We start from the raw sequence: 25,847 nt of genomic DNA, 5'->3' as shown, positions 1-25,847 counted from the left end.
CAGCGCGGCATGAATATGCATGCAAGTGCATAAAGTTTGCGCTGCCAGGGCGAGGGTTAAGGTTTGGGCGTGTTCGCGGTAGGGCGCAATAGAGTTTAGCACTCCACATGACAGCGCTAAGGCTGCTACGCGGCCACGAGGGCCCTGGACAGGTAATGCTCAAAAGATTGGATATTAGACTAGATCGTGTACATGTTGCATGTAGATTAGAAATTACTCTAGACAAAAAGAGTGGCAACTTTTCAAAACAAACGCCGGAAGGAATGGATGCTGATGCAGGTGGCCTAGAGAGCCGTGTAGCCGCCGTCGACGACGATGTCCGAGCCCGTGCAGAACGAGGACGCGCCCGAGGCGAGCCAGACGGCGACGCCCTGGAGCTCCTTGGGCTCGCCCATGCGCTTCATGGGTGTCTTGTCGAACCAGGACTGGACGAGGGCGGGCTCGAACGACGAGAGCAGGCCGGTGTGCATGTAGCCGGGCGAAATAGAGTTGCAGCGGATGCCGAAGCGGGCCCACTCGGCCGCGAAGGTCTTCATCATGTGGATGACGCCGGCCTTGGAGGCGTTGTAGGCGATCTGCGGCTGGGGCCAGTTGACGATGGAGCCGGACATGGAGCCGACGAGGATGATGGAGCCGCCGGTGCCGGCCTCGATCATCTTCTTGCCGGCGAGCTGGGCGCAGACAAACGAGCCGTTGAGGTTGATGTCGATGACGCGCTTGAAGCGCTCGTAGGAGTAGTCCTCGGCCGGGATGTTCTCGACGACGCCGGCCGAGTTGAGGAGGATGTCGATGGAGCCGAACTTGGCGACGATGTCGTCCATGATGCGGGCAACAGCGTCGTAGGCCGTGACGTCGACCGCGAAGAACTGGGCGGGCGTGCCGTGGACCTTGGTGAGCGAGGCGCAGGCGGCCTCGCCGACGTCGGGGCGCAGGTCGAGGATGGCGATGGCCTTGAGGCCGGCCGAGCACAGCGACTCGGCCATGGCGAAGCCCAGGCCCTGGGCGCCGCCGGTGACGACGGCGACCTTGCCCTCGAGCGAGAACTGGGCAAAGGCCTGGGGCATGGCCGGCAGGGGGCGCGCGGCCGGCTCGGCGGTGGCGGGCACGTCGACCGCAGGCGCGGCCTCGGCCGTAAGCATGTCAATTGAAGGCGGCATGGGTGTGGGCTGTGGATGGGCTTTGTCTGGGCAGGCAGAGGAATGCAGTGCCGTCAAGGACGGGGCCGGCACGTATTTATGTCTGGGGCGGTCGGCTGGGGCGGCCGGACGGCGTCCCCGTGCCCAGTCGCATGCGCAAAAAAGAACGGCATCTGCCACGGCCGCGAGAGCCGGCTGCGGAGAGGATGCTTGAACAGGTAAGCCAATACTGGCCCGGGGCCCGAGAAGGACGGCTAATAATAGTAGTGCAACGCTGTGTGAAGAGGGAAAAAGAAGCCCAGGCCTGGTTTGCGCGAAATGGAGCCATAGTCACGATGTATAAGTTTCCCAAACGGGCAAGCTATGTGGGTGCAGGCGTCGCATGGAAGAATATCGATTCCCAAAGTAGCAAACTAAATCCGCGCTAATGCGTTAATGTTTGCGCTTATTTCCCCGGATGCAGCATCGCTTAGTCTGTCAGGTGGCATGGGGCCCGAACCCTATGCTGCACGCGCGGGCATTTAGCCAGGCCGCCCCGTGAACCTTGTCCGGCGTCTCTGTGGCGGTCGCTTGTTTGTGTCGTTGTTGTCGTCGCCGGTGGGCGCTCGGTGGCGGCACGCGCGGGACGGCCCGGAGAAAGATAAGGCCATGGGGCATTTAGCCACGGTCTAGGCAGCTGCAGCTGCACGGCGCCAGCCGCTAGTGGCGGTCCATTGTTCCCGTGGCAGCGATCACGGGCTGTCACTCGTGCGCTAGTGTGCGCGCTAGCCTGTCCGGGGACCCGGCGGAGGCCGCGATGGCGATGGCCGGAGTCGCCGGCGGCGAGTCGGGGCGGGTGCGGGCCGGACGCGCCGCCGCGCTTCCGCGGCTGCGCGGCCCCTCCCCCCTTGCCGCCAGCCTCGCGCCGCGCGCCGTTGCGCTGGGTTCCCATGCTCCCTCTGCCCACCGAGGTAGCCCCGCGCCGCCCGGTTCGCTATGTGACCTGTTCGCGTGTGATATCGGCAAAACGACCGGCCGCAGGGTTAGGCGGAGCCATTGAGTTTGGCCAAAAATAGACGGCATCGATCGTCGTTGCAGCTGGTCGGCTGGCCGTGGTCCGCCGCGGCCGCATCACACGGCCGTGCGCGCGCTAGCGCTTGGCCGCGGGGCAATTCAGCCTGAAAGCTAGAGGTAGTCAGTGCGGGGCGCCACACACCGCCACATTCCTTGCCCCGACCCGCCCGCCACCCCCGCCGGCCTTCCGGGTCGCATCGGCTGGTGCCGGCGGCAAGCGCCGCAAGGCGCTGCCCAGTGTCGCCGTGGGTATCGCCGCGCACGGTATCGCCGTGGCGCCGCCGTGCCCACCGTGTGACCGGGCCAACAAATTGCCGCCCACAAATCCGGCCAGGAACACGCTTTCGCATGCATTATCTCTGCGTCTAGGTTCAGCCCTGCAGATCTGCGCCTCTCGGGGCGATCGACTCCGTGCGCACTCCTCACGAGCGGAACTACACCCGACAACGGTGGCGGATTGCGGCTCAGATGAGACATTTACGCCAAGCATTCAATATAGCCGCCATCGTGCTGCAGTGGCGCCTCGCGTCGTGTCTCGGATGCGTTCGCCAGGTCACCGCTCGCGACTGTTGTGACAGCGACGTGGCAGGATGTGGCAGCGCACGGGCGAGCATCGCCGCGAGGTCACCGCCGCGAGATCATCGCTGGAGTCGTAGACGCCGGGAGTGGCAATTTGCCGCGGCCGTCTCTGATCGTGTAGCAGCGACGGAAGTCGCGAGTGCCATACCTTGCCAGAGGCGCCGGAGGATACACAGCGCGACAAGTGGCTGCGACCAGACAGAGGCGGCCGCGCGCACGTGAGCTCGCCCGCGGACGCAAGGGTGGAGCGGCGCCGCACGAGTACAGCAGGCGCGAGTACAGTAGGCGCAAGTGCGCCGCCGCGCGGCGTGTCGCCAGGGAGTGGCGCATTGCTCGAAGAAAGCCACCTGAGTGTGCATATAGCCGCACGGCGCGCGCGACGCCGCACGGCGTGCGGCTCACGGAGAACGCCGCGCAGGGCCATCACGTGCGCACCGCCGCCTGCCTGCAGCGCACGTGACCGCGACCCACACGTGATCCCGCCGCGCCGGCCGCCGCCGTCTCTCTGCCAGCCGTCCGCCGGCGGGCCCCAGGCAGCCGGCATGGGTGCGGGCGGCGACCGGCTGACGTGCGCGCGGCCGCCGGCGCCGCCGCCGGGCGTGGGCGTGGGCAGCAGCGCCGCGATTCCTGCGGCTATTTGGGCCGCTGGGAACGGCCGCAGACGCGTTCACGCGTGCGCACACGCGCCGCCAGCAGACGGACCGCGGCCGAAGCCGCCGCAGGGCGCGGGCGACCGCGGCCGCCGGGCGGAAGACTCCGGGCGGGCTCCGGCAGCCGTCCGCACACTCTCAAGGCCATTGCCCCGCCCAGCCCGGCTCCCAGACGAGACACGCCTGGCCGCGGCGAGCGCGAGCGCGTCTCGTCGGCCGGGACGGTGCGGCGGCGGCAAGTGTGACGGGGCGCGACATTTGGGGCTGCAAGTGCGGCGCCGCGTGGCAGTTGTACCCTACAAACGCGGCTCGCCGCTCTCCATTCCAGATCCACTCAGCGCTCTTCCGCAGCAAGCAGAGCGCGCATCACGGCGCGAACGGTAGGCAGCGTGGCGCAGGCGGCCCGCAGGCTGTGGGCGCGGTCGGCGCGCGCCGGATGCGATGGCGGATGGCGCGCAGATCGCCGCGATCGATGGCAGAGCTGACGGCAGGCGGCGACAGATCGAACAAGCATCGCAAGCGGCACAGAGCGCGCATCAGCTCGACGATGGTGAGCAAGCGCAAGCGGCTGCGCCGTGCGGTCGAGTCGGACGAGGGCCGCGACAGCGTGGGCGCGCGGACGCGCAAGCGGATCAATTACGCCGAGAGTGACGGCAGCGACGCTTTTGACGCGGGCGTGGCCGAGCTCGACGGCGATGCGGACGCCGACGGCGACGCCGACGAGGACGTCGTCGAGATCGTACAGGTACGGGCGCGCGTGGCGGAGCTGACGACAGTCACGGACGCGCGAGAGCCGGCGCAGCTCGGGCGGCTCGGTGCGGCAGCACCTGCTGCAGCAGCGGCCAGGCCGGCTCGTGCAGCGGCCGCGGCGGGCGCGGGGCGACGACGAGTCGTCCGACGACGAGTTTGAGCTGGCGTCGAGCGAGGAGGTCGAAGAAGAGGAGGACGACGGCGCGTCATCGGCCGACGACGGCGAGGCGCTGATGCGCCGCCGCGAAGAACGCAACTTCATCGTCCAGGACGAGGACGACGACGATGACGAGGACGACGGCGTGCCGACCAAGCGCAAGCGTGGCCGTCCACGGCTGTCCGAGCGGCGGCCGGTGTCGAGCGAGAGCGACGCCGGCGAGGGCAGCGAGGAAGAGGCGGAGGAAGAGCTTTCGCTGGCGCAGGAGCTGGCGGAGCTGCGCGAGGGCGCCAGCGTGCCGCTGCGCAAGAACCTGCGTGCCCGGCGCCAGGTCAACTACCAGATCCTGCCGCCGCCGGTCGTCGACCAGGCGGAGGAGAGCGTGGTCGAAGAGGCGCCGCGGCGGCGGCGGCAGGCTTCGGCCGCCGGCTTCCGGCTGTTCTCGACGGCCGGCCCGTTCGGCGGCGCCGGCGGCCGGTCGCTGTTTGGCAACGTGCGCGGGCTGGAGGCGGCCGGCGGCGCGGCCGACCCGGACTCGTCGGACGACGAGCGGGCGGTGTTGGGCCCCGGCGGCGGCAAGCTGGCCGCACTCGGGGACGACGGCCTGTCGACAGCGGCGACCAGCCTCGGGCTGGTCAAGAAGAACAACCTGTCGGACACGGACCCGCTGGGCGTGGACATGTCGGTCGACTTCAGCGCCGTCGGCGGCCTGGACGGCCACATCAACCAGCTCAAGGAGATGATCATGCTGCCGCTGCTCTACCCCGAGATCTTTATGCGATTCAAGGTAACGCCGCCGCGCGGCGTGCTCTTCCACGGCCCCCCCGGCACCGGCAAGACGTTGCTGGCGCGGGCCCTGGCATCCAGCTGCTCGTCCAGCGGCCAGAAGGTGTCGTTCTACATGCGCAAGGGCGCGGACGCGCTCTCCAAGTGGGTCGGCGAGGCCGAGCGGCAGCTGCGGCTGCTCTTCGAGGAGGCCCGCAACACGCAGCCGAGCATCATCTTCTTCGACGAGATCGACGGCCTGGCGCCGGTGCGGTCGTCCAAGCAGGAGCAGATCCACGCGTCGATCGTGTCGACGCTGCTGGCGCTGATGGACGGCATGGACAACCGCGGCCAGGTGATCGTGATAGGCGCGACCAACCGGCCGGACTCGGTCGACCCCGCGCTCCGGCGGCCCGGCCGCTTCGACCGCGAGTTCTACTTCCCGCTGCCGGACCTGGACGCGCGCCGGCGGATCGTCGAGATCCACACGAGCAAGTGGGAGCCGCCGCTGGAGCCCGCGTTCGTCCGCGAGGTGGCGACGCTCACCAAGGGCTACGGCGGCGCGGACCTGCGCGCGCTCTGCACCGAGTCGGCGCTGTCGGCGATCCAGCGGCGGTACCCCCAGATCTACAACTCGAACGACAAGCTCGTGATCGACCCGACGACGATCGCGGTCACGCCCAAGGACTTCATCCTGTCGCTGCAGAAGATCGTGCCGTCGTCGGCGCGGTCGACGGCGTCGGCCGCGTCGGCGCTGCCGGCGCGGATCGAGCCGCTGCTGGGCGCGACGCTGCAGGCGATCGTGGCCGCGCTCGACAAGATCATCCCGCGCGAGCGCAAGGTGTCGGTGGCCGAGTCGGCGCTGTACGAGGACGACTCGTGGGAGTTTGGGTTCGAGCGCGAGCGCATGCTGCAGGACTTTGCCGCGTCCAAGACGTTCCGGCCGCGGCTGCTGGTGCACGCGCGCGGCGGCATGGGCCAGGAGTACCTGGGCGCGGCGATTCTGCAGCACCTCGAGGGCTTCCACGTGCAGACGTTCGACCTGGCGACGCTGCTGAGCGACTCGACGCGGACGCCCGAGGCGGCGATCGTGCAGTTCTTTGTCGAGGTCAAGCGGCACAAGCCGAGCGTCGTGTACGTGCCCAACATCGACACGTGGGCCCAGATCCTGTCGGACTCGGCCAAGACGACGTTCACGTGTCTGCTGCGCAACACGGCGCCGTCCGAGCAGATCCTGCTGCTGGGCGTGGCCGACTGCCCGCAGGCCGAGCTGCCGGCGGACGTGCGCGCGCTGTTTGGCCCGGCCGCGGCCAACAGCATCGCGATCCCGCTGCCGGACCTCAACGCGCGCTACAAGTTCTTTGACGGCGTGCGCGAGCACCTGGCACGGCCGCCGAGCGACTATCCCGACGCGGCCCGGCGGCTGCGCGTCCTGGAGGACCTGCCCAAGGCGCCGCCGGCCAAGGCGCCGCCGCCGAACCGCGCCGAGCTCAAGGCGCAGGAGCAGAAAGACAAGCGGCTCAAGAACTACCTCAAGATCAAGCTGAGCGGGCTGATGGACCTGCTCAAGGTGCGCTACAAGCGCTTCCGCAAGCCCATGATCGACGAGGACCTGCTGCTGCACCTGTTCGATCCCGCCCTGGCCGACCCCGGCGCCGCGCCCGCCTACGAGCTCTGCGACGACGAGATGATCCGCGAGACTGCTACCGGCCGCAAGTACCACAACATGGACCTGGACACGGTCGAGGACCGGCTGTGGAACGGCTACTACAGCGTGCCGCGGCAGTTTCTGAAGGACATCGAGTTCATCCTCGAGGACGCGCGCACGAGCGGCGACCGCGACCGCATCCTGCGCGCGTCTGAGATGTTTGCCAACGTCCAGGTCTCGGTGGACGAGGTGGGCGACCAGCAGTTTCTGGTCGACTGCGAGCGCATGTACGCGCGCGAGCAGGAGCGCCACGCCGAGTTCAAGGCCAAGCTGGAGCGCAAGCAGCAGGAGCTGGCCGAGGCCAACGCGCTGGTCGAAGGCGCCGAGCCGGTCGACGACAAAGACGTGGTCATGGCGGACGAGGCGAACGGCGTGGCCGAGCCGGAGCCGGAGCCGACGCCCGCGCCGGAGCCGCCGGTCGAGGAGGAGCCCGCGGCCAAGACGCCGCCGGTCGAGCCGACGCCGAACCCGCCGTTTGTGCTCGACGCCGTGCGCGTCGGTGACCTGCACCGCGACCTGGCCGACCAGACCGACGGCTTCACGGTCGAGGAGCTCGAGCAGCTCAACTCGGCGCTGCTGGAGCTCGTCTGGAAGGGCAAGACGCTGTGGGACCGCACAGCGCTGGTGGCCGAGGTTGTCGCCGCCAAGGACGCCCTGCTTGCCCAGATCCGGGCCTGATGTACTATACAAAATTGCAGTCTACGATACTTGCGGCTATATGCATATAGCCGCGGCAGGCTTCGGGGAGAGGCGCCGCCGGAACGCCCGCGGCCGCGCGGCCGCGCCTCGGCGGCGACGCTACCAGCGTGGCCGCCCGTCAGTCAAGAGGCATGTAGCCGCGTGCAGACGCCGGGCGGCGCGTCGCTGGGTGAGACTGTGGTGGTGGTTCGCAGTCAGCAGGTCATGTGCCCATACAGCCGCTGGCCGCACCATCCCCAGCCGTCTCAGAGGCACGCGCCGCCAAGGTGCGCATACGCCGCGCGACGCGTGGCGCGTCGGACCGCAGATCCGTTAGACGCGCGACAGCCGCAAGTCCCCTGAGCCGTGTGACTGCTAAGCGGAGGCGGCATGCAGCAAGGTGCAGGAGCGAGGGGCTGCGTGCTGGTCTTATAAGCCAACGAGCGTGAATGTTCAGAAAAGACACTATGGCCGAGTGGTTAAGGCGACAGACTCGAATGATCTAGTCTACGATATCTGTTCTCGTTTCGAGGCGCAGGTTCAAATCCTGCTGGTGTCGTTATTTTTAGTGGGCGGCAGGGGCAAGCCCTAGACAACGCAAGAAGGAAAACCCTAAGCGGCGTGCGCTAGACAAACAGGGTAGGGGCTCTGCCGATTAGTCTGTGACGACCGCAGCACCCGCCCTTTTTTTTTCTTACACACACGTCGCATTTTCCTGTGACGATATTGATAGTAGGACGGCAAGAACCGGTCGGCCCGAAAGAGGACAGTTGAGGATTCGTTCTTTTATTTGGTTTTATTCTTCAAAAGTTTTGCTGGTTTAAGGACGAGATGGAGTACGAAGCAGGCAGAAGAGACACATACGGTCAGTTAGGGCAGCAGCGGCCGAAGCGCGGCCAGGCGGCGGGCGCGCGGCGCGGGGGCAATTGGCCGGCGGGAGCACAGCGACCGCGGGCGGGAGAGCACAGTTTTAACGCGGATGGCCGATAGATCAGGGCTACGACGACCGCCACGACGACCGCCGCGACGACCGCCACGATGACCGCCATGACGACCGCCATGACGACCGCGACGACCGCCGCGACGACCCCCGGGACGACCGGCGGTCGGCGTCGCCGGTGCGGATGGACACGCGCGCGGCGAGCCCGCCCAAGGACGACTACCGGTACGGCGACGGGATGCGCGGCGCTGACGACAGGTCCGAGCCCCGGCAGGACGACGTGCCGCCCAACACCGGCGACAACCTGTTTGTGACGGGCATCCACCCGCGGGTGACCGAGAGCGAGCTCACGGAGATCTTTGCCAAGTACGGCGTGGTCGAGAAGTGCCAGATCATGATGGACCCGCACACGCGCGAGAGCCGGGGCTTTGGCTTCGTCAAGTACCAGGATGTGGCCGGAGCGGAGGCCGCGCGTGAGGCCCTGCAGGGCCACGACATCGACGGCCGCACGCTCAACATCGAGATCGCGCGCCGCAGCCGGCCGCGCACGCCGACGCCCGGCAAGTACTACGGCCCGACCAAGCGGGACGACTTCCGCATGCGCCGCGGTGGTGCCCGCCCGCGCTACGACGACCGCCCGTACTCGCGCCCGCGCTACGACGACCGTGAGCGCCGTCCGCGCTACGACGACCGCGCACCGCCGCCTTACCGCCGCGACGACCGCTACGGCGACCGCGACCGCGGCTACCCGCCGCGCGAGCCGCGCGACGACCGCTACGCCGAGCGCCGCGACGACCGTCCGCGCGACCGCGAGATGTTCCGGGAGAGAGACGACCGCCGGGACCGGGACCGGTACGGCGACCGTGAGCGCGAGCGCTTCCCGCCGCCCGGCCGGTCGTACGACGACGAGTACGGACGCGGTCCGCGCCGCTAGACTCGTGGCCTTTGATTTTTCTTTTCACCGCTATAAAACCCCAAAAAAAGGTAACCACTTCGATTTTTCAGTGGCCGCGCCGGGGACGGCACCAGCCGGCCTCCAGTCTGGACCAGTAACGCTCTGACACGCTCTTGACGACGGCAGCGATTGTATATGTCAGCTCGTATAAGCAATGTTTCATAATTATGTATAATCCAGTATCAGTTTCAGTACCATCAGTCTCAGCGCGCTCAGAAATGCCGTCAGATGCGGCCAGCACAGTCCCGGGTCGGCCGCAGAGGCTTGTGTACTGACATCTAGGAGCACCGGCACGTACAACGCCCGGTGCATGGCAGTCGGATCCCACCAACCAGCCTCCGGCGGCGACTGCGTCGGGGGTAGCGCCCCACGAGCAGACGCTACATGCGGCCATACTCGCCCGAGGCCTGGGGCCCTCGACGGAGCTGTCGCCCGAGGCTTTGCCGCGGCTGCGCACGAGCCTCCGGCAGCGACTCCGCCGAGAGCTACCCCTCGGGCAGGGCCCAGACCAGACTGCAGGACCATATAGCCGCACGGAGCCATATAGCCGCAGAGCCGCACGTACCAAGCACATAGCCGCAGGACGCCACGCCGCACGTACTTTGCATATAGCCGCAGGATCGCACCGCCACACCCATCCATATAGCCGCCGGACCGCGCCACACGCCGCACCCGTGGCCGCAGGACCATCGACCATCTGGCCGCCTACATCGCCTCTCGATACCCACGTAGCATTCTGATCTAGTCCCGCACAGCGGTAATACATTAAGACTCATCCACGGGGTCCACCGGGCCCAGGCCGTCGGCGCGCAGCTGAGCAAGCACGCGTTCGGCCCACGCCAAGGTCTCGGATTCTTTCTGTTTGCCGACCCACTTGACTTTGGTGTTGACGGCCACAGTCAGGATGTTGGAGTCCTGGAGCGCCTTGGCCTCCTTGCGGAGCTCGACCGACACGGTCTCGAGCACGTTAAAGTAGCGCTCGACCGCGGCCTTGAACTCGTCGCGCGCAGCGTCGGATGTCTCGTTGTTGAGCGACGCGAGCGCGTCCGCGGCCGCCGACAGTAGCGACACAATGTCCTGGCGTCAGCGTGTCCAGAGCCGCACGTACCTCGTCGAGCGCCTGCAGCCGGCGCAGGCGTTCCATGACCACATTGGACGACACTGGTGCGGGATGCTGCGCGGGCGCGGGCGCGGACCCGTCGATCAGCGGCGGCGAATCGATGGCCATAGCCTGGTCACCGTCGGCGTCCATGGCGACACGAGACGCCGCGATGCGCGCAGCCGGATGTGAGAGCGATGGACGCGACCGTGCGGGCGCGGGGGGATGGCGATGGAGCCGGACAGTGATGCGGAGAAATCGGGACGAAAATTTGACGCCGCGATCCACGATCCACGCCGGACGCAACGACAGCAGAGGTGAGCACGCGACGCCGGCGCCGACAGCGCCGGTTGTGGGCCGGTCACGGCCGGCCAGAGACCGTGAGCCGGAGCCAAGGCAGGGCTGACCGCAGATGCGCACTCCGCCGGCTCCTGCGGCGGCTATATGGACGGTCGCGCCGGCGGCTATATGGACGCTCGGCGGCCATGCTCGCCACCAGACACCGCGGACGGCCGGTACGGGCTGGCGACGGCTGGCGCACTGGGCGGCCGGCGCCAGAGACTCGTGCCGGCCGCTCCGGGCGGGATCGGCGCGTTTTCCACGGCTTGTTGGCGACCGCGGTCGGGCTCGGCCACCGGCCGGCCGCCGCAATTACTACGTCCTCGGTATCGAAACATCATGCGATGACACGGCGGTCGCCCTGTACGACCGGCACTCGCCCACAGAGCCGCCGCGGCTGTTGGCCGAGCGGCGCGAGTCCCTGGACAACCGCGCGGCCGGCGGCATTATACCCACAAGCGCTCTGGCGCACCACCAGATCCACATCGGAGCGCTGGTGCAGCAAGTCTTGGCCGAGGGCGGCATACGGCCGGACGTCGTGTGTGCCACGCGTGGCCCCGGCATGGTCGGCTCGCTCTCGGCCGGGCTGCAGTTTGCCAAAGGCCTGGCCGTGGCCTGGCAAGTTCCTTTGGTCGGCGTCCACCACATGCTAGGACACCTGCTGACGCCGCGGCTGGCGACGAACGGGGCTGGACCGCGATTTCCGTTCGCCACCGTGCTCGTCAGCGGCGGACACACGCAGGTCGTGCTGTCGACGAGCCTGACCGAGCACCGGGTGGTTGCGGAGACTCTGGACGTGGCGATCGGCGACATGCTCGACAAGTGCGCGCGGGCGCTCGGGCTGGTCGGCAACATGCTCGGCGTCGAGCTCGAGCGGTTTGTGGGCGAGCTCGAGGCGGACGCGGACGCGCCGGCCGGCACTGTAGTCGACGGCGTCGACTGCACTATCTCGCTGCCACGGCCACTACGCAACAAACCGCGTCGGATCGACGTCGACGGGTTCTCATTCGCGCCGTTCATCACGGCTGTCGACACCGCACTGGCTGGGCTCGGGGGGCTGCAGGCGCTGACGCGGCGGCAGCGGCAGGTCGTCGCGCGCCAGATCCAGGACGCCATCTTTGGCCACCTGGCCGAACGCACAGCGCTGGCGCTGGCGCAGGCGCCGGACGTGCGTGACGTGGTAGTTTCGGGCGGCGTGGCTGCTAACCGGCGGCTGCGCGCGCTGCTGACTGCGGCGGTGCCGGCGGCCGAGCTGCACTTTCCGCCGACGGCGCTGTGCACAGACAACGCGCACATGATCGCGTGGGCCGGAATCGAGCTCTACGAGGCCGGCTACACGACGTCGCTGGCCGCGGTGCCGCTGCGCAAGTGGAGCCTCGAGCGGCTGCTGGACGGCGTGGACGATTGGCAGCGGGCGTAGCTGCGGCTATATGCGGCTATATGCTGTGCTCGCGAGTGCGGCTGTATGCGGCTGCATGCTCTACTCGCGAGCGACGGCTGTATGCGGCTGTATGCCTGTCCGAAGGCACGCGCTGTGGCGAGGGCATGCGGCTATATGCCCGCCCCAACGGCAGTGCCGCGAGGAGCATCGCCGGGACGCGGTTATATGCGGCTATATGCCTTCTACCGGACGCAGTCGCCCTCGGCGGAGTCGCCGCCAGAGGCCTCGGCCCGGCCCTCCAGGGCGCTATCTCTCCTATGCATAATAAATTCGGCTAGATGTACGTGAGCCGCACGGCGTGCGGCGCTACTTGCGCACGATGTGGTCGAGGCCGCCCTGGACCAGACCAATGTTGGTGACCAGCAGGCGCGCGCTGCGCTCGTACGAGCTCGCCAGATCGAGCGCGCGTCCATACACGTCGGCGCGCGCGTCGGCCGAGGTCTCGACAAAGAAGCCCTGCTCGATGTCGAGCTTGGCGCGGATCTTGCCGGCGTCTATGAGCGCGCAGAACTCGCGCTCGACCACGTCGACGGGCTTGCCAAAGCACGAGGCCATCTTGGCGAGCCAGCCGCGGCGGTAGCCGTCGACGTACTGGACGTACGAGTTCTCTCGGATGCGTGCGTAGAGCGCGTCCACGTGGCGGGCCAGCCAAATGTCGAGCAGAAACACGGGCCGGAGCGAGGCCAGCAGCGAGAAGGTCGTGCCGTAGCGGAACCAGACAAACGAGTCGATGAGGTCGCGCATGGCGGGGTGGAACTCGAGCAGCTCCTTGAAGCGCGAGTTGGTCTCGACCAGGGCCTTGAGCTCGGCGCGCGAGTACGTGGCCAGCGCACACAGGCCGGTGTAGGCGGTGACGTCGGCAAGCGTGACAAACTCGTCGAGCGCGAGCGCGCCGCTGGGCGTGGGCGTGCCCGGCGCGGCATAGTCGGTCGACAGAAAGGCGGCGCCCGCGGCAGCGTACTGCTCCTGCGCCAGCGACAGCAGTCCGCGCAGGGCCCACAACACAGGCTGGTTGGCGTCCTCGGCACGGTTAGGGATGCTGTCGATGCGCGCCAGCGCCGACTCGACCTGGGACCACGAGCCCAGATGGACCGAGAACCGGACCAGCTCGAGCGACATGGACTCGGCGTGGCGGTGCGTCGTCGACACGTCGCGCTGGCGCACGCACGACTTGATCGCCGCCGGCAGGTTGCCGACCGAGAAGTAGTGCATGGCCATGACCGAGTGGCCCATCCGGATCGACTCCTTGATCAGGTTGTTCTTGTACGATTTGAGCTCCTGCTCCAGCTTGTCGTGGGCCGCGCGGTTCTTGCGGTCGACGGCCTCCACCCACGCCGCGTCGCCGGCGGCGAGCGCGTGCGCGGGGTTGATCGCCCGCAGCCGCTCGACGACGGCCTCGTACCGCCCTGTGTCGGCCGTCTGCTTGAGCCGGCCGGCGGCCAGGGCCAGGGCCTCTTCGGCCAGCGGCGGGCACTTGCTCGCGATGAATTCGAGCCGGTCGATCGCGATGCGGCCTGGGTCAGCGCGGCGCGCGTGCAGCGTACCTGAGTAGTTCTGTGCGTATGCCTCGAGGTCGATCTGACTGAGCGCTGGCGTCAGTGTGGTCGCGCTGCACCTACCGTCGGTCATGTCCTCGACTAGCGGCGAGTCCGTCGCGGGGCCGGCCATGGCGGGATGATAGCGGGCACTCGGACACTCACGGACAGGCGGTGACGTCCAGGGCGTGGACGGAGAGAGGTGCCTGGGTGCTTTGGTCGCGGTTTCGTGATGTGGGATTATGTGGAGGTTAGACCCAGACGTTGAGCCGCACTCCAGATCGCACCCACGATGGCGACCGACATTGAGATCCATCCGACGCCTGGGTTTGCTGTCAAGACAGCGACCGAGGCCGCGTCGGACGTGCCGGCGGGCGCGAAGGTGTTTGTGAACGTGTGCCACGACAAGAAGATCCCGGAGCCGGACGGTACGGACGACGGATTCGTTGCTGACGCAGACGGCTGTGGACCAGACGTGCTGGAACGCGTGCGGGCCGGGGGCGACTGGATCATTCCGATCATTGTCTCTGAACGGCGGACGGACACCGACAAGGGTGAGTGAGGGCTCGGGGTGCCTGGACGGCTGAGTGCGTGGCTGCGGATATGCGGTTATATGCATGCGGCTATATGTGTGCGGCTGTACATGTCCGTGTGCGGCTATATGACGTGTGGCTACATGGCCTGCGGCCACATGCTGCCCCGGGCTGTACGAAGTGGCCGCAGGGCGAGTGCGGCGGCGATTCTGCTGAGAGTGGCTGGTCGGCGGGCAGATCATGTAGCCGCATGTAGCCGCCGCCCGCTGGGACGCCTCGGCGGCGTCGCCAGAGACCGTGCTCGGGCGGGCCTGCAACAGCTCCGTCAGGGGTGACTGCGCCCCAGCAAGATGACATATAGCCGCATGTAGCCGCATGCCCCGGGACGTATGCTCGACGGGGTCGCCGGAGGCTCGCCTGTGGCGGTGCAATCTTCGGCGGCGTCGAAAATCATATAGCCGCATGCAGCCGCCGCCCGCAGGGCACGCCTCGGCGCGGCCTCCGCCGCTCCCCGTGGCGGTGCAGCCGCGGCGGCTATATGCCCCGTGGTTATATGCCCGACAGTGCTGACCGCAGCCGGCCGCCAGTGCTACGTCTACGACTGCAGTGCCAACACCAAGGTCCTGCGTGCGGCTCTGCAGGAGGGCGACATCCGGCTGCTGCTGATCGAGACCTGTTTCGAGCTCATCGAGGAGCGCGACCAGACAACGCTTTCCAGAGGTACGATCTGGCCGAGCACGCTGACCCAGACTTTGCGCTGCCCAAGCTACGGTCCAAAGGCGAGCCGCAGCCGATCCTGCTGGCCGGCGGGCAGCCGCCAGTGGCATCCGGCAAAGTTCCGGCGGTGTCGGCGCCGGAAATCCTGACAGCCGAGCCCGAGGAAGAGATCGAGCTAGTGCCGGCAGCACCGGCCAAGTCAGCCAAGCCGCTGATCGAGGTCGTCGCGTCAGACGAGCGCGTGGAGCCCGTCGTGCGCGGCAGCGCGCGCACCGGCGCCTACGTCTACGAGGTGCGAGTGACCAGCGCACCCTTCGAGGTGCTCGCGGCCGCGCACGTCGCCCGCGACGGCGCCGACATCGTCGTCTCGCACGCGCAGCTCGCCCAGCCGCTCCGCCACACCGCGCCGGCCGGGCCCCTGCGGGCCCTGGCCGCCCGCGACAGCGGCACTCTGCATATCTTTGTCGAAAATCATTAACCCAAACTTTTAAAAGCGCTCCTTCAGGCGCGACGCGACCACGCGCAGGTTGCCGTAGACCTTGCCCGGAGGGCTGCCCAGGATGAGCGACACGATCGACTCGCGGGCCATGCGGATGTTGGCGAAGCCGCCCAGAATGTGGATTTTGCTGTCGGCCAGGACCACGCGGGTCCGGGTCGCGTTCTCGATCGCGAACTTGGTCTTGCCGTCCTTGCCGGCAATGCGGCCGATGGCGCGGGCCAGGTGGTCGCCCTGCAGCGTCTTGACGTCCTTGATCTCGAACGACTCGATGTAGAGGTCGTCGAGCCGCAGCAGCGCGATCGCGTCGTCGACGTCAAAGCCGAGCGTGAACGCCTTGATGAAGTCGGCGCCCTTCTGGATCGCGCCGGTGTCGTCGGTCTGCTTGCACGTCCGCAGCTGGACTGTCCGCGTGCGGACGTTCATGCGCACCTGGAGCTTGAGGTGCTCGACCAGCGGCGGGTAGATCTTGGGCCAGGCCGAGCGCAGCGGCGCCATGCGATGCGGCGGCACCGCAACCTTGCGCTGCTGGCTCTTGACCTTGGTCGTGCTGGACACTGCGGCGAACTGCGGCCGGCCGTCGACGTCGACCGACATGGCGTCGGTCTGGGCGACGGGCTCGGCGGCCGCCACGGCCGGCGCGGCGGCGGCGTCGATTAGGATCTCGTCGTCTGGCGTCAGATTGGCCACGGCCGCCACTTACCGCTTTCCTCGGCAGCGACTGCTGCCGGCTTGTTCAACACTGCTGTCGGCGCGCCCATGATGCTGTGGAGAGAACGGTCGCGAAATTTTTTTTCATTGGGAGTGGCGAGACGTGGGTCACGTGTTTTCTCCCAGTCTCCTGAGCCGCACGGAGTGCGGCGTGCGCCGCGGCCTGCTCGGCGGCGCGCCGAGTGGCTGTGCGCAGGCGCGTGTGTCGGCCAGGCGCCCGCAGGCAGTCAGGCTCACGCATCGTCGCCGAGGCCTGTCGCCGGGGTCTGTCGCCGAGGCCTGTCGCCGAGGCCTGTCGCCGAGGCCATCCGCCGCTGTAGCCGAGACCTGTCGCCGAGCTCATAGCCGCAACCGCACCGCACTCAAGCCAGTGGCCGACTCGTCTAGTGGTCAGCAAGGCTTGCAGCTACCCGCAGCGACCTGCAGCGACCCGCAGGCGCTGGTCTTCCATGCTGGGACTTCCATGCTGGGCCATTTCCGCTCTGGGACATCGGGCACAAGCCACTCCGCCACACGAGCCTGGTGCCATGGCGGGCGGTGCTTCGGTCTGTGGCGAGCTGCGGCGGAACACAGCTTGCGCTCGGCTGGCCGCTGCGCTATGCTGCCGCTCTGCTGCTGCCCAGCTGCCGCCCAGCTACCTGCGACGAGCGGGGCCGTCGAGACGCAACTAACGCGCCGAAGCACGCCGTCGCACGAGACACACTGCCGCCGTGGGGGGCTGTGGCGGTGCCGGGCGGACGGGACGACGCACAGACGGACCGCCGGCGGGTCGCATCGCGCCCGTCGCGGTTGGCTGGGCGCGGTCGCGTGGGCGATCCGCGGATCACGTGACTCTCCGCAAAATGTGCCGCGAAAATTTTGACGGCGGCGAGTCTCGACAAGGTCACTGCACAACAGCAGGATCATGCGGCAACAGACATACGCAAGCTGGCTATGGCAGTCAGGCGTTGCGCGGATGGCCACCGGCAGCCGCGGGTGGGCTGGATGGGCTGCCGCACGCACCAGCGCGCGCGCAGCGTCCGGCGCGGCGTGGGCACGGCCCGGCCCGCGGCCGTGGTCCGGCCCGTGGCCGCAGTGGCTGCGCTGGAGCGAGCGTGCCGCCGGCCGTGGCCTGTCGCGGACGGCGCGGCGGCGGTCGCTGATGGCCACCGCGCTCGCGCTCGATCTGGAGACAACCGAGCCGCCGGCGGCGACGGCCGCGGCGGCCGCGGCAGCGCCGGCCCGGCTGGTTGAGAGCGCAACACGATGCGGCGGCGTGCTCGGCGGCGGTTTTCGTGTCGGAGCCATGCAGGCTGGGGCTGTGCGGGCGCTCAGCCGGGGCCGCACGCTTGGCAGCGGCCGTGGATTCGCCAGCAGCAGAGTCTGGGCCAACGCAGCGCGGCCGCCGGAGCGGCCGGAGCGGCCGGATGGCGCCGACGCCGGCTCCGGGCGGCCCGTGGACAAGTCCAAGCACGAGCCCGAGCGGTCGGACGACGCGGCCAAGCCGCCCGAGCGGCCAGAGCGCGCGCGCGAGTGGCGGCTGCACCGGCCGACCAAAGAAGAGCTCCTCCGGTCGGCCAACGGCGTGTTCGAGCGGCTTGGGATCCGATTCAAGTGGACACTGCTGCGGCAGGTCCGGCCGTTCACGGTCGACGACATCTTTGCTATCTTCTCGTGGGTGATCGTGGGCAACGTCCTCTGGATCGTCCTCGGCACGACCACGTTCTTCTCGCTCGTTCTGTTCACAGCCAACACAGTGTCGGCACAGGGTAGGTGGTTTGCGGGAAGCGAGCTGACGGCAGAATCACTCGGCCAGGCGATCGGCAACTACCTGACCAAGGAGACCGGGCTCAAGATCGTGTTCGAGAGCGCGATCGTGCCGCGGTGGCGCGACGGCGTGATCTCGTTCCGCAACGTGTTTGTGTCGCGGCGGCCGGGCACGGTCAAGGACCGGGTCGTCAAGGGCTCGCAGGCGACGGCCGCGGCCGCGGCCGCGGCTGCCGCAGCGACCGCGGCCGACAACTCGGGCGCAGCCACGGTCTATCTCACGGCCGCGCCGGCCGAGCTCCTGTCCGAGGACCCCGACGGGCTCGAGGGCAACTACACGCAGTTTGATCTGACGATCGACACGGTCAACGTGACGCTCTCGGTCAGCAAGTGGATGAACGGCAAGGGCCTGCTCAAGGACGTCGAGGTCAAGGGCCTCCGCGGCGTGGTCGACCGGCGGTACGTGCGGTGGGCGCCGAACGCGGACCCCCGCGACTACAAGCACAAGCACCAGCCCGGCGACTTTGAGATCGAGCACTTTGTGCTGGAGGACGCGCTCGTCACGATCCTCCAGCCGGGCGGGTTCCGGCCGTTCAACGTGAGCATCTTCAGCTGCGACATGTCGCAGCTGCGCAAGCAGTGGCTGTTCTACGACATCCTGAGCGCGAACCACATGTCGGGCTCGTACGACCAGTCGCTGTTCACGATCCACCCGCGCCAGACGTTCTTCGACACCGGCCGCGGCGAGGCCGAGCTCGAGGTGCTCAACGAGGACGGCGAGGCGCACGCGCGGGCGCTCAAGGCGGCGGCGCGGCCGGCCGGCGGCCGCGCGCCGTGGCGCAAGACGTCGCGGCTGCGCGTGGACGGCGTCGACGTCGAGCACATCAAGGGCGGCATGTTTTCCGGCCCGTTCAGCTGGATCACGTCCGGCGACGTGGACATCGTGGCCGACGTCATGATCCCCGAGGACGAGGACGACCTGCGGCTGTCGGCGGTCATGCACGACATCGTCGACCGCTGGGAGAGCACCATGAGCAGCCGGCGGCGCGAGCGCGAGCGCGCGGCGGGGCTGCTCGCGCGCGAGGCCGTCGTGAACTCGTCCGAGATCTCGGCGGCGCAGAGCACGGTCCTGGGCGCCTGGGACGGCCACCGGCGCGACCGCTACATTGTCTTTGACGTGCGCGTGCAGCTCAACAACGTGCGCGCCGCGGTGCCGCTGATGGCGCCCGAGCTCAGCTACATCAACAACGCGCTGGTGCGGCCCATCGTGGCCTACATCAACAGCCGCAAGACGTACATCAGCATCAGCGGCCGGGTGCTCAAGAAGATCGACGAGTTCGACGGCAGCTGGACCGTGTACGACTCGGGCCTGATGGACGACATCTCGGCCGAGGTCTACGAGGGATTTGTGAAAAATGTGGCCGACGACGAGGAGCGCGCGCGCCGGTTAAAAAAGGTCGGGCTGTGGTCGCTGCAGCTGGCGGCGCAGGTGCTGCTCATGAGCATAGGCACGCTGACGCTGTAAATAATGTACATACGCATAATGTAATATATTCATGAGGATCAGTGCGTGGGGGGCGGCCGGTTGCGGGCGCGGTTGCGGGCGCGGTCGCGGTCGCGGTCGCGAGGGCCGCGGTCGCGAGGGCCGCGGTCGCGGTCCGGGACGCGGTCACGGCGGTCAGGGACCCGGTCGCGGCGGTCGCGGTCGCGGTCCCGGCCTGGGTCCTGGTCCCGGTGGTCCTGGTCCCGGTCCCGACCCAGGTCCTGGTCACGACGGTCCCGGTCCCGACCCAGGTCCTGGTCACGGCGGTCCCGGTCCTGACCCGGGTCCGGGTCCCGCTCACGGCGCGAGTCACGAGAGTCACGCTGCGAGTCACGCCCGTGTCGGTCGCGCTCGCCGCGCTCGCCGCGCCGGCTCTCGCGGGCCTGCTCGTGTCCGCGCTCGTCGCGGCTGCGGTCGCCGTCTCGGCGCTCGTCGTGCTTGCGCTCGTCGCGACTGCGGTCGCGCTTGCGTTCCGCGCGCTCCGCCTCCGCCGCCGGTTCTCCAGCGGCCTGCTCGCGGCCGCCGCCCACGAAATCCACCCGGCCCGGCGTCTTCTTCGGCGCCGATGGCTTCCGTGTCAAGTAAGCCGTCGGATCCCATGTCTCGGGCGCGTAGTTGCTGCCGTACACGTTGAACGCCGCCGGATCGGATCCGTCGCCCACGGCCACGCCCGGCAGCGCCCGCTCAAAGAATCGCGCCAGGCCCGCCGGATTAGCGAACTCGTTCAGTCGGCCCAGGTTGTAGTTTGGATTGAGCGCACGCAGCGCCGGATCGGCCGGCCCGCCGGCTGCCAGCTGTCGCTGCGCGTCTGTCAGCGTGTCGACCACATCGAGCGTGGCCTTGCCAACCACCACCACTTCGTCGTCCGCCGCCAGCACGTTGGGCTCGCCGATCCCGTACTGCGGCAGCGTGTCGGCATCGGCCGGCACCGACAGCGCGCGCACGTCGGTCCGGAACTGCGCGTGCAGGTCTGCCGTCGTGGGGGGGTTGTCCATTGTCGGCGCAAACTTTTCGCCGTCACCAATGGCCCGCACATCGTCCAGCCGGCCGCCGGCCGTCGGCGGCCGCGCCCGCGCCGCCGACGACCGCCGCCGCCGCGAGGCCACGATTTACGACGCCGGTGCCGGGCGCGTCGGCCGCTGGGGACGCGACGACGAGCCCGACGCGGAGCGCGCGCCGACCCGTGGCCGCAAACGCGCGGCCGCGCTCGGCGCGGACGAGGTTGTTTCTGCGCGCAAGCGGTTGAAGGACGACGCCGACGACGTCTGGGACGCGATCAAGACCGCCTACGACCGTGCCGAGAGCTCGGCCGCGCACGCGCCGTCATCGGATCTGCTGCAGGCGCTACACCAATACGCGGCAGACCGGGCCGACCGCGCGCTGACGCGTGGGCTGGACGAGACTGCGCTGGTCGCGCTCGGCCTGGTCGTCGAGGCAGCCGTCCGGCGGTACATGGCTGCGCCATTCTAGGCCGAATGGCCGGTGGCAGCCAGGGCATATAGCCGCATGTATATATAACCGCATGTATATATAACCGCATGTATATATAACCGCATTGCATACAGCCGCTCCACGCATAGCCGCCGCCGGCCTGCGCCTCTGGCAGGCCTTCCACCGGGGGGGACAGTCCACTGAACCCCCCTCCCCCTGCGGACGCGTCCACTGCCCCCTGCGTGCCACCGGCTCACCACAGGTGGCCGTGAGGCGTCTGGACGGCCAGAGCCTGCTGGCTATCCCTGGCTAGCCCCTGGCCTCTGGCCACCGTATCGCCAGCAGCCACCCACCAGGCTGCTCACGCGATTACATCCTGTCGGCCATACCGAGGCCTGGCCCGGCCTCCGCCACAGGCCATCGACAGCGACCAACCAGCGGCTGTCTATAGCAAGCCTGACCAGCTGGCAGCGACCTGCAGACTGCGGTTGTCAAATGCACTCGTGCCTTGCGCCATCCGCAACGGGCGACATATGCAGTGTCATCTAGTCACGACTGGTTCCGGCGCAGCCGAGGCTGCCGCGCGGTCACAGACCAGTCAGGTGTACGGCGTAGGCGGCACGCGACCGTCCGCTGACCCGGGCCGACACACGCGCCAGACACATGCCCAAGCGCGCGTCTGGTCGTGTGTCGGCCGCGGCAGCGAGACTGGCGCGACAACGGCGGCAGGCGCGGCGCACCGTCGGACGGACGGCTGAGCGACGCGGGCGGCGGGATTTTCAGAGCGCGAATAATGCGTGCCTAAGCTGCGTGGCTTGCAGAAACGGGTGCAGCAGTGGTGCCCAACACGAGCTGAGACCTCTAATCTGAGACCCGATACCTCTATCTGAAACCCGGCCACTGGTACCGCACTCAGACCACTGGCGAGACCACTACCGCTAGACCCTTGATCGCGGACCTGTCTTACACTCGACGCGTAAACAGAGGCCGTCACGCTGCGGCTGACGGCCTTGCGTCCGCGACAGTCTGCGGCGCGCGTTCAGTCCGCGACAGTACGCCGCGCCGGCGCAGCCACGGTCTCGGCAGCGCGGAGGGCAGCCGCACGTCGGCCGCACGCGCCCGCGTCGCGCGCGCAGCCAGACGACCGCGTAGCCAGACGACCGCCGGCGACGGTGTAGGCGACGGTGACGGCGTGACGCGACGCGCCGCAGCACGTGACTACACGCGGGTCACTCGTCCGGACACGGCCCAGCATGACGCAGGTGCGCAGAGCGTACGCGCACTCGGGCCGGCGCGGCTGCCGAGACCCGGCTGGGTGGGCCGGGCGCGCTGGAGACACTGCCAGTATAGGCAGTCGCGTTCGGCGCCATCGCACCCACGGGCCCGGTCGCTTACCCCAACACGTCCGTGGCGGTGCGGTGCCACGGGGGGGGGACAAGGTGGCGGGCACAGCAGCGGACGCGGACGCCGGGCTGGAGCCGGGCTGCAACCGGCGTACGCGGCGGGGCAGGACTCCCCGCAGTCAGACGACATCCACGTGCGGCGGCCAGGGTCCCCGCGTGAGGCGAATTCAGTGGGCGGTGATTTGCCCGCAGACGCCGGGCCGCGATCGGCGCCACCGCCACTGGCGCGAGTCCTGTCTCGGCTGCAGGCTGGCCGGGTGCGGCGGTGCGCGGCGTGCGGCGGTGCGGCGGTGCGGCCGGCTGTGCGGCTCGTTGTCCGTCCCCCAGGCCCCGGCGGTTCGCCGGATCGGCCGCCCGTTGTCTACGCGCGGAGCCGCCGCGTGCGTGTGCGGCCAGCTCCGCCCGGCGAGGCGGGCGGCGGGCATGGCGCGCCACGCCGCAGCCATGCCGCCGGTGGCGCCAGGAGCCAGTAGGAGCTGCCAGGGCAGGCGGCGGGCGGCGGGAGCCGGGGGGGCGTGGACGCGCCGCCGTGGCGCATCGCCGCGGCCAGACGCCGGGCAGCCGCGGCCGGCTAGCCAGACGGCCACTCGCGGCCGCTGTGGCGGCGGCGTCGACTGGGGTACCCCGGAGGCGAGCGCGCCGTCGGGGCGCGGCCGGCGAGCGGCCGCCCCTGCGGCTATATGGGGGCGCCACGCGAGCCGGCAGCGTGGTCAGGCCCAGGCTGCCGGGAACGCACCGCCACACGTGGTGGTGGGGTACCGAAAATTATCCGGAAGATGGCCCTAGCCCTGCGTCCGGATTCGCTGCCGCGCTAAAAGCGTCACATGGCCCGGCTAGGCGGCTGACACATGACCGGGTCACAAACTAGCAGCAGGCGGTGCCGTACGAGGTCACGCTCCCCACAAATCACAAAGTGGCATTTTCTGTTACCCGCCAGACTCATGACCATGTTTATTTGCGCTGGCCCGCAATTTTCATCTTCACCGAGTTCCTGCGACAACCAGCAAGCAGGCCGAACCATCCAGACGCCAGGCTCGCTTCGCCGGCCAGGCACGCCTTCCAGTTCGTTTCGCGCATTTCCGCGCACCCTCCCGCCGGTTCGCCGGTAAAGCCCACGGTGGGCTCTCCAGGCGCCTGCGCCTGCGGCCCGGCCACCCGCCCAGGGTGCGACCGCACGATGCCGGCCAAGCTCAAGGACCCGGTCCTGTCGTTGGCCGTGGCCAACCTGACCAAGGTCGACACGTCCGATGCCGAAAACCTGCACTCGATCTGGGCAGTGTTCACCAAATGCGCCTCGGCGCTCGAAAACGGTCGCCGACTAGAAAACCTTTCGTGGCGCCTGTGGAACTCCGGGGAGAGCGCCCACGCCCGCGCGGCGCTGCGCGCGGCTGCGGCGAAGCCTCTGGAGGACGTTCCGGAGCTGTCGGCGTCCGTCGACAGCGCCGCGTCTGAGGGCGAGAAGCCGCGGCGGAAGACCGACCGCTTCCAGCAGGTCCTGGAGTCGTTCAAGCCCATGCCCCAGGAACAGCTATACTGGCGGCAGCTGCACGAGGCACACCTGGCGGGCACGCCGGAGTCGTCTGTGCTGGAGCCGGCGGTGCCGGCGCCGGCGCCGGCGGCGGAGGCTGCCGAGCCTGTCTCGCAGGCTGCCGACATGGTTGAGACCGAGTCGGTGCCGGCGCTGTCGCCAGCTCTGTCGACCGAGCCGTCGGTGTCGCCGGTGTCGGCCACGGCAGACGCGCCCGACCTCGGGTCTGTGTCGCCGCCGGCGGACGAGGCCGTCGAGGGCTCGGACTACGACTCTATGGACGAGGACCTGTACGGGTCCGGCTCGGGCCTCCCGCGGGCGCACTCTGTTGTTCGCGGGTTCTCGCCCACGGCCATTTCGATCCACTCGGTGCGCAGCGACCTGTCGATGAACGGCCGGGCGAGCGAGGCCAACAAGAAGAAGATGTTCTTTATCGAGTCCTCGCCGTCCGAGTCGGACGGGTTTGGCGAGTCTGTTTCTCCGACGGTGCCCGGCGCGCTGTCGGGCGCGGCCAAGGGCCGGCGCAGCGGCGCTGCGACCGGAGTGCCGTCGTCGCTACGGACGTCCAACTCAAGCACGTCGGTGCAGTCGGCGCGCAAGCACGCGTCGTTTGTGGAGCCGTCGACGCGGCGGGCCAAGGCGCCCGTGCTGCTTGAGGATGACGAAGACGACGAAGACGACGATGACGACGATGACTACGACGACGTGTCGGAGAGCGCGATCGAGGACGACGACGACTCTGGCTGGGACTCGGTGGACGACAGCGCACCGCCAAGCTTTGACGAGCGCTCGCTGTTCATGCGCGAGGAGCGCCCCGCGATTCAGTCGCGGCGGTCGCTGTTGTCGACGCTGCTGCACTCGCAGACGGACATGGCGTCGCTGGTGGCCGGATCGCGGTCGACGCCGGCGCTGGCGGCGGATCGTGCGCCGCACATCCTGCGGCGGCCGTCGGACGAGGACGCGGCCGAGCGGCTGCGAATGAAGCGAACGCCGTCATCGGTGGCCGTCTCGCAGGCGTCCAAGGGCGCCCCCGCGCCGGCGGCGCTGTCGACGGCGGCGGTCGGCGCCAACGGGGCCGACTACGCGAGCTCGATCCAGTCGACGAGCTCGGCGGCGTCGACCGTCGCCAGCGGCGTCGAGCCCATGCAGGTGGCGCCCCCGGTCGTGCGGGCAGACCCGACGGGCGGGGCCATGATTCCTGTGCAGCAGCGGATCGCGCTGTCGCCACGGTCTACGCGACGCAACATGCTGGCGACCGAGCTCAGCGAGTCGCTGCGGCGCAACCTTCTCACCGAGCGTCGGCTCAAAAACCAGACGGCGGCTAGTCTCAAGCGCCGCCACACGACCAACAACATGGCCAACCTGGCGGCGTACCCCGAGCCGGACGCGATGGCGTCTTGGAAGAACGACGCCGACAGCTCGGAGTTTGGCTACCACGCGCGCGGCTGGTAGTGAGGCTAGACGACAGCTGCCCCGCTCGCCAGCGCGCACCGCGACCGGCCGAAGGTCACGTCACCCCGGCCGGCAACTACAAAAGCTGACGTGGAGTTTTGCATAACTGGTTTCTTTATCTCATCATGCGCAACGCGCTCAAAACGGCCTGGCCGACCTTCCACTTAAAAGACGCTGCTGCTGCGATCGAGACCGCACGCGGTCCATGATTTTGTTTTGTTCTGAATATTTGTACAATATCATATTTAGCATAATAACATTACGATATCTGTCGATTCGTGGCCGCACGGTGCAGGGCGCTGCAGAGACGCCGACGTCCGTGCCATGTTCTAGACTGCGGGGTCGGACGTCGTCAGCCGGCGGCTATGCGTGGACGAGATGCGGCTCGGATGCGGTGGTTCGTGGTGAGTCGCGGCGAGTCGCCGTGACTCGCCGTGAGCGGATGTGAGTGTGGCGTGAGCGTGTTGGGGTGTTGTGAGCGCGGTGTGAGCGGTGTGAGCGC

General features: G+C 68.5%; 12 protein-coding genes and 1 non-coding gene across 13 annotated transcripts; 8 read left to right on the top strand and 5 right to left on the bottom strand.

The window, feature by feature from the left end:
- Positions 1–153: 153 nt before the first annotated feature.
- Positions 154–1,211, bottom strand: V1510DRAFT_413484 (uncharacterized protein). Its single transcript, XM_066933238.1, has one exon. It carries the CDS (start codon positions 1,155–1,157, stop codon positions 285–287), a length of 873 nt encoding a protein of 290 aa, XP_066790401.1. The 5' UTR covers positions 1,158–1,211; the 3' UTR covers positions 154–284.
- A 3,614-nt stretch (positions 1,212–4,825) lies between these two features.
- On the top strand, positions 4,826–7,505 carry V1510DRAFT_413478 (P-loop containing nucleoside triphosphate hydrolase protein). The gene has a single exon (XM_066933237.1). It carries the CDS (start codon positions 5,005–5,007, stop codon positions 7,474–7,476), a length of 2,472 nt encoding a protein of 823 aa, XP_066790400.1. The 5' UTR covers positions 4,826–5,004; the 3' UTR covers positions 7,477–7,505.
- Positions 7,506–7,937: 432 nt separating this feature from the next.
- On the top strand, positions 7,938–8,035 carry V1510DRAFT_t66. The gene has a single exon. It is a non-coding gene; the product is annotated as a tRNA-Ser (tRNA).
- Positions 8,036–8,307: 272 nt separating this feature from the next.
- Positions 8,308–9,350, top strand: V1510DRAFT_401941 (cold-inducible RNA-binding protein-like protein; the record flags this gene model as incomplete). The annotated part of the gene is made up of 3 exons (XM_066932065.1): positions 8,308–8,341; positions 8,467–8,641; positions 8,675–9,350. The coding sequence occupies 3 exons, from the start codon at positions 8,308–8,310 to the stop codon at positions 9,348–9,350; spliced, it is 885 nt and encodes a 294-aa protein (XP_066790399.1).
- A 786-nt stretch (positions 9,351–10,136) lies between these two features.
- V1510DRAFT_401940 (uncharacterized protein) lies at positions 10,137–10,623 on the bottom strand (the record flags this gene model as incomplete). Its single annotated transcript, XM_066932064.1, has 2 exons — positions 10,137–10,448; positions 10,480–10,623. The coding sequence occupies 2 exons, from the start codon at positions 10,621–10,623 to the stop codon at positions 10,137–10,139; spliced, it is 456 nt and encodes a 151-aa protein (XP_066790398.1).
- Positions 10,468–12,533, top strand: V1510DRAFT_413472 (uncharacterized protein). The gene has a single exon (XM_066933236.1). It carries the CDS (start codon positions 10,883–10,885, stop codon positions 12,227–12,229), a length of 1,347 nt encoding a protein of 448 aa, XP_066790397.1. The 5' UTR covers positions 10,468–10,882; the 3' UTR covers positions 12,230–12,533.
- V1510DRAFT_413470 (26S proteasome subunit RPN7-domain-containing protein) lies at positions 12,475–14,179 on the bottom strand. Its single transcript, XM_066933235.1, has 3 exons — positions 13,870–14,179; positions 13,795–13,839; positions 12,475–13,764 (listed from the first exon to the last, which is right to left on the bottom strand). The coding sequence occupies exons 1-3, from the start codon at positions 14,099–14,101 to the stop codon at positions 12,557–12,559; spliced, it is 1,485 nt and encodes a 494-aa protein (XP_066790396.1). The 5' UTR covers positions 14,102–14,179; the 3' UTR covers positions 12,475–12,556.
- V1510DRAFT_345131 (PIH1 family) lies at positions 14,102–15,058 on the top strand (the record flags this gene model as incomplete). The annotated part of the gene is made up of 2 exons (XM_066930811.1): positions 14,102–14,339; positions 14,895–15,058. Coding segments are annotated over 2 exons (402 nt in total), but the record flags the coding sequence as incomplete, so codon positions are not given.
- Positions 15,059–15,522: 464 nt separating this feature from the next.
- V1510DRAFT_425392 (uncharacterized protein) lies at positions 15,523–16,292 on the bottom strand (the record flags this gene model as incomplete). Its single annotated transcript, XM_066935132.1, has 2 exons — positions 15,523–16,202; positions 16,235–16,292. The coding sequence occupies 2 exons, from the start codon at positions 16,290–16,292 to the stop codon at positions 15,523–15,525; spliced, it is 738 nt and encodes a 245-aa protein (XP_066790394.1).
- A 1,850-nt stretch (positions 16,293–18,142) lies between these two features.
- On the top strand, positions 18,143–19,551 carry V1510DRAFT_413458 (putative mitochondrion biogenesis protein). Its single transcript, XM_066933234.1, has one exon. It carries the CDS (start codon positions 18,383–18,385, stop codon positions 19,511–19,513), a length of 1,131 nt encoding a protein of 376 aa, XP_066790393.1. The 5' UTR covers positions 18,143–18,382; the 3' UTR covers positions 19,514–19,551.
- On the bottom strand, positions 19,533–20,595 carry V1510DRAFT_315569 (uncharacterized protein). Its single transcript, XM_066930762.1, has one exon. It carries the CDS (start codon positions 20,524–20,526, stop codon positions 19,552–19,554), a length of 975 nt encoding a protein of 324 aa, XP_066790392.1. The 5' UTR covers positions 20,527–20,595; the 3' UTR covers positions 19,533–19,551.
- V1510DRAFT_413456 (uncharacterized protein) lies at positions 20,395–21,104 on the top strand. Its single transcript, XM_066933233.1, has one exon. The coding sequence runs from the start codon at positions 20,555–20,557 to the stop codon at positions 20,999–21,001; it is 447 nt and encodes a 148-aa protein (XP_066790391.1). The 5' UTR covers positions 20,395–20,554; the 3' UTR covers positions 21,002–21,104.
- Positions 21,105–23,539: 2,435 nt separating this feature from the next.
- On the top strand, positions 23,540–25,620 carry V1510DRAFT_391491 (uncharacterized protein; the record flags this gene model as incomplete). Its single annotated transcript, XM_066931776.1, has 2 exons — positions 23,540–23,962; positions 24,029–25,620. The coding sequence occupies 2 exons, from the start codon at positions 23,543–23,545 to the stop codon at positions 25,343–25,345; spliced, it is 1,737 nt and encodes a 578-aa protein (XP_066790390.1). The 3' UTR covers positions 25,346–25,620.
- Between the last annotated feature and the right edge of the window lie 227 nt (positions 25,621–25,847).

Source organism: Dipodascopsis tothii (assembly GCF_038497935.1).
Source record: "Dipodascopsis tothii strain CBS 759.85 unplaced genomic scaffold V1510scaffold_7, whole genome shotgun sequence".
Lineage (NCBI taxonomy): Eukaryota > Fungi > Ascomycota > Lipomycetes > Lipomycetales > Lipomycetaceae > Neoaidaea > Neoaidaea tothii.
Note: the sequence above shows the minus strand (reverse complement) of the source record. Positions and strands in the feature narration are given on the sequence as shown.

Bases quoted from the DNA above. Each gene is read 5' to 3' on its own strand.
- V1510DRAFT_315569 (XM_066930762.1), bottom strand. From the start codon at position 20,526: ATGGACAACCCCCCCACGACGGCAGACCTGCACGCGCAGTTCCGGACC.
- V1510DRAFT_413458 (XM_066933234.1), top strand. From the start codon at position 18,383: ATGAACGGCAAGGGCCTGCTCAAGGACGTCGAGGTCAAGGGCCTCCGC.
- V1510DRAFT_413456 (XM_066933233.1), top strand. From the start codon at position 20,555: ATGGCCCGCACATCGTCCAGCCGGCCGCCGGCCGTCGGCGGCCGCGCC.
- V1510DRAFT_413478 (XM_066933237.1), top strand. From the start codon at position 5,005: ATGTCGGTCGACTTCAGCGCCGTCGGCGGCCTGGACGGCCACATCAAC.
- V1510DRAFT_413472 (XM_066933236.1), top strand. From the start codon at position 10,883: ATGCGCACTCCGCCGGCTCCTGCGGCGGCTATATGGACGGTCGCGCCG.
- V1510DRAFT_413470 (XM_066933235.1), bottom strand. From the start codon at position 14,101: ATGGATCTCAATGTCGGTCGCCATCGTGGGTGCGATCTGGAGTGCGGC. The intron at 13,840-13,869 runs GTAGGTGCAGCG...CACTGACGCCAG, and splicing joins AGTCGAGGACATGACCGACG to CGCTCAGTCAGATCGACCTC. The intron at 13,765-13,794 runs GTACGCTGCACG...GCGCTGACCCAG, and splicing joins ATACGCACAGAACTACTCAG to GCCGCATCGCGATCGACCGG.
- V1510DRAFT_413484 (XM_066933238.1), bottom strand. From the start codon at position 1,157: ATGCCGCCTTCAATTGACATGCTTACGGCCGAGGCCGCGCCTGCGGTC.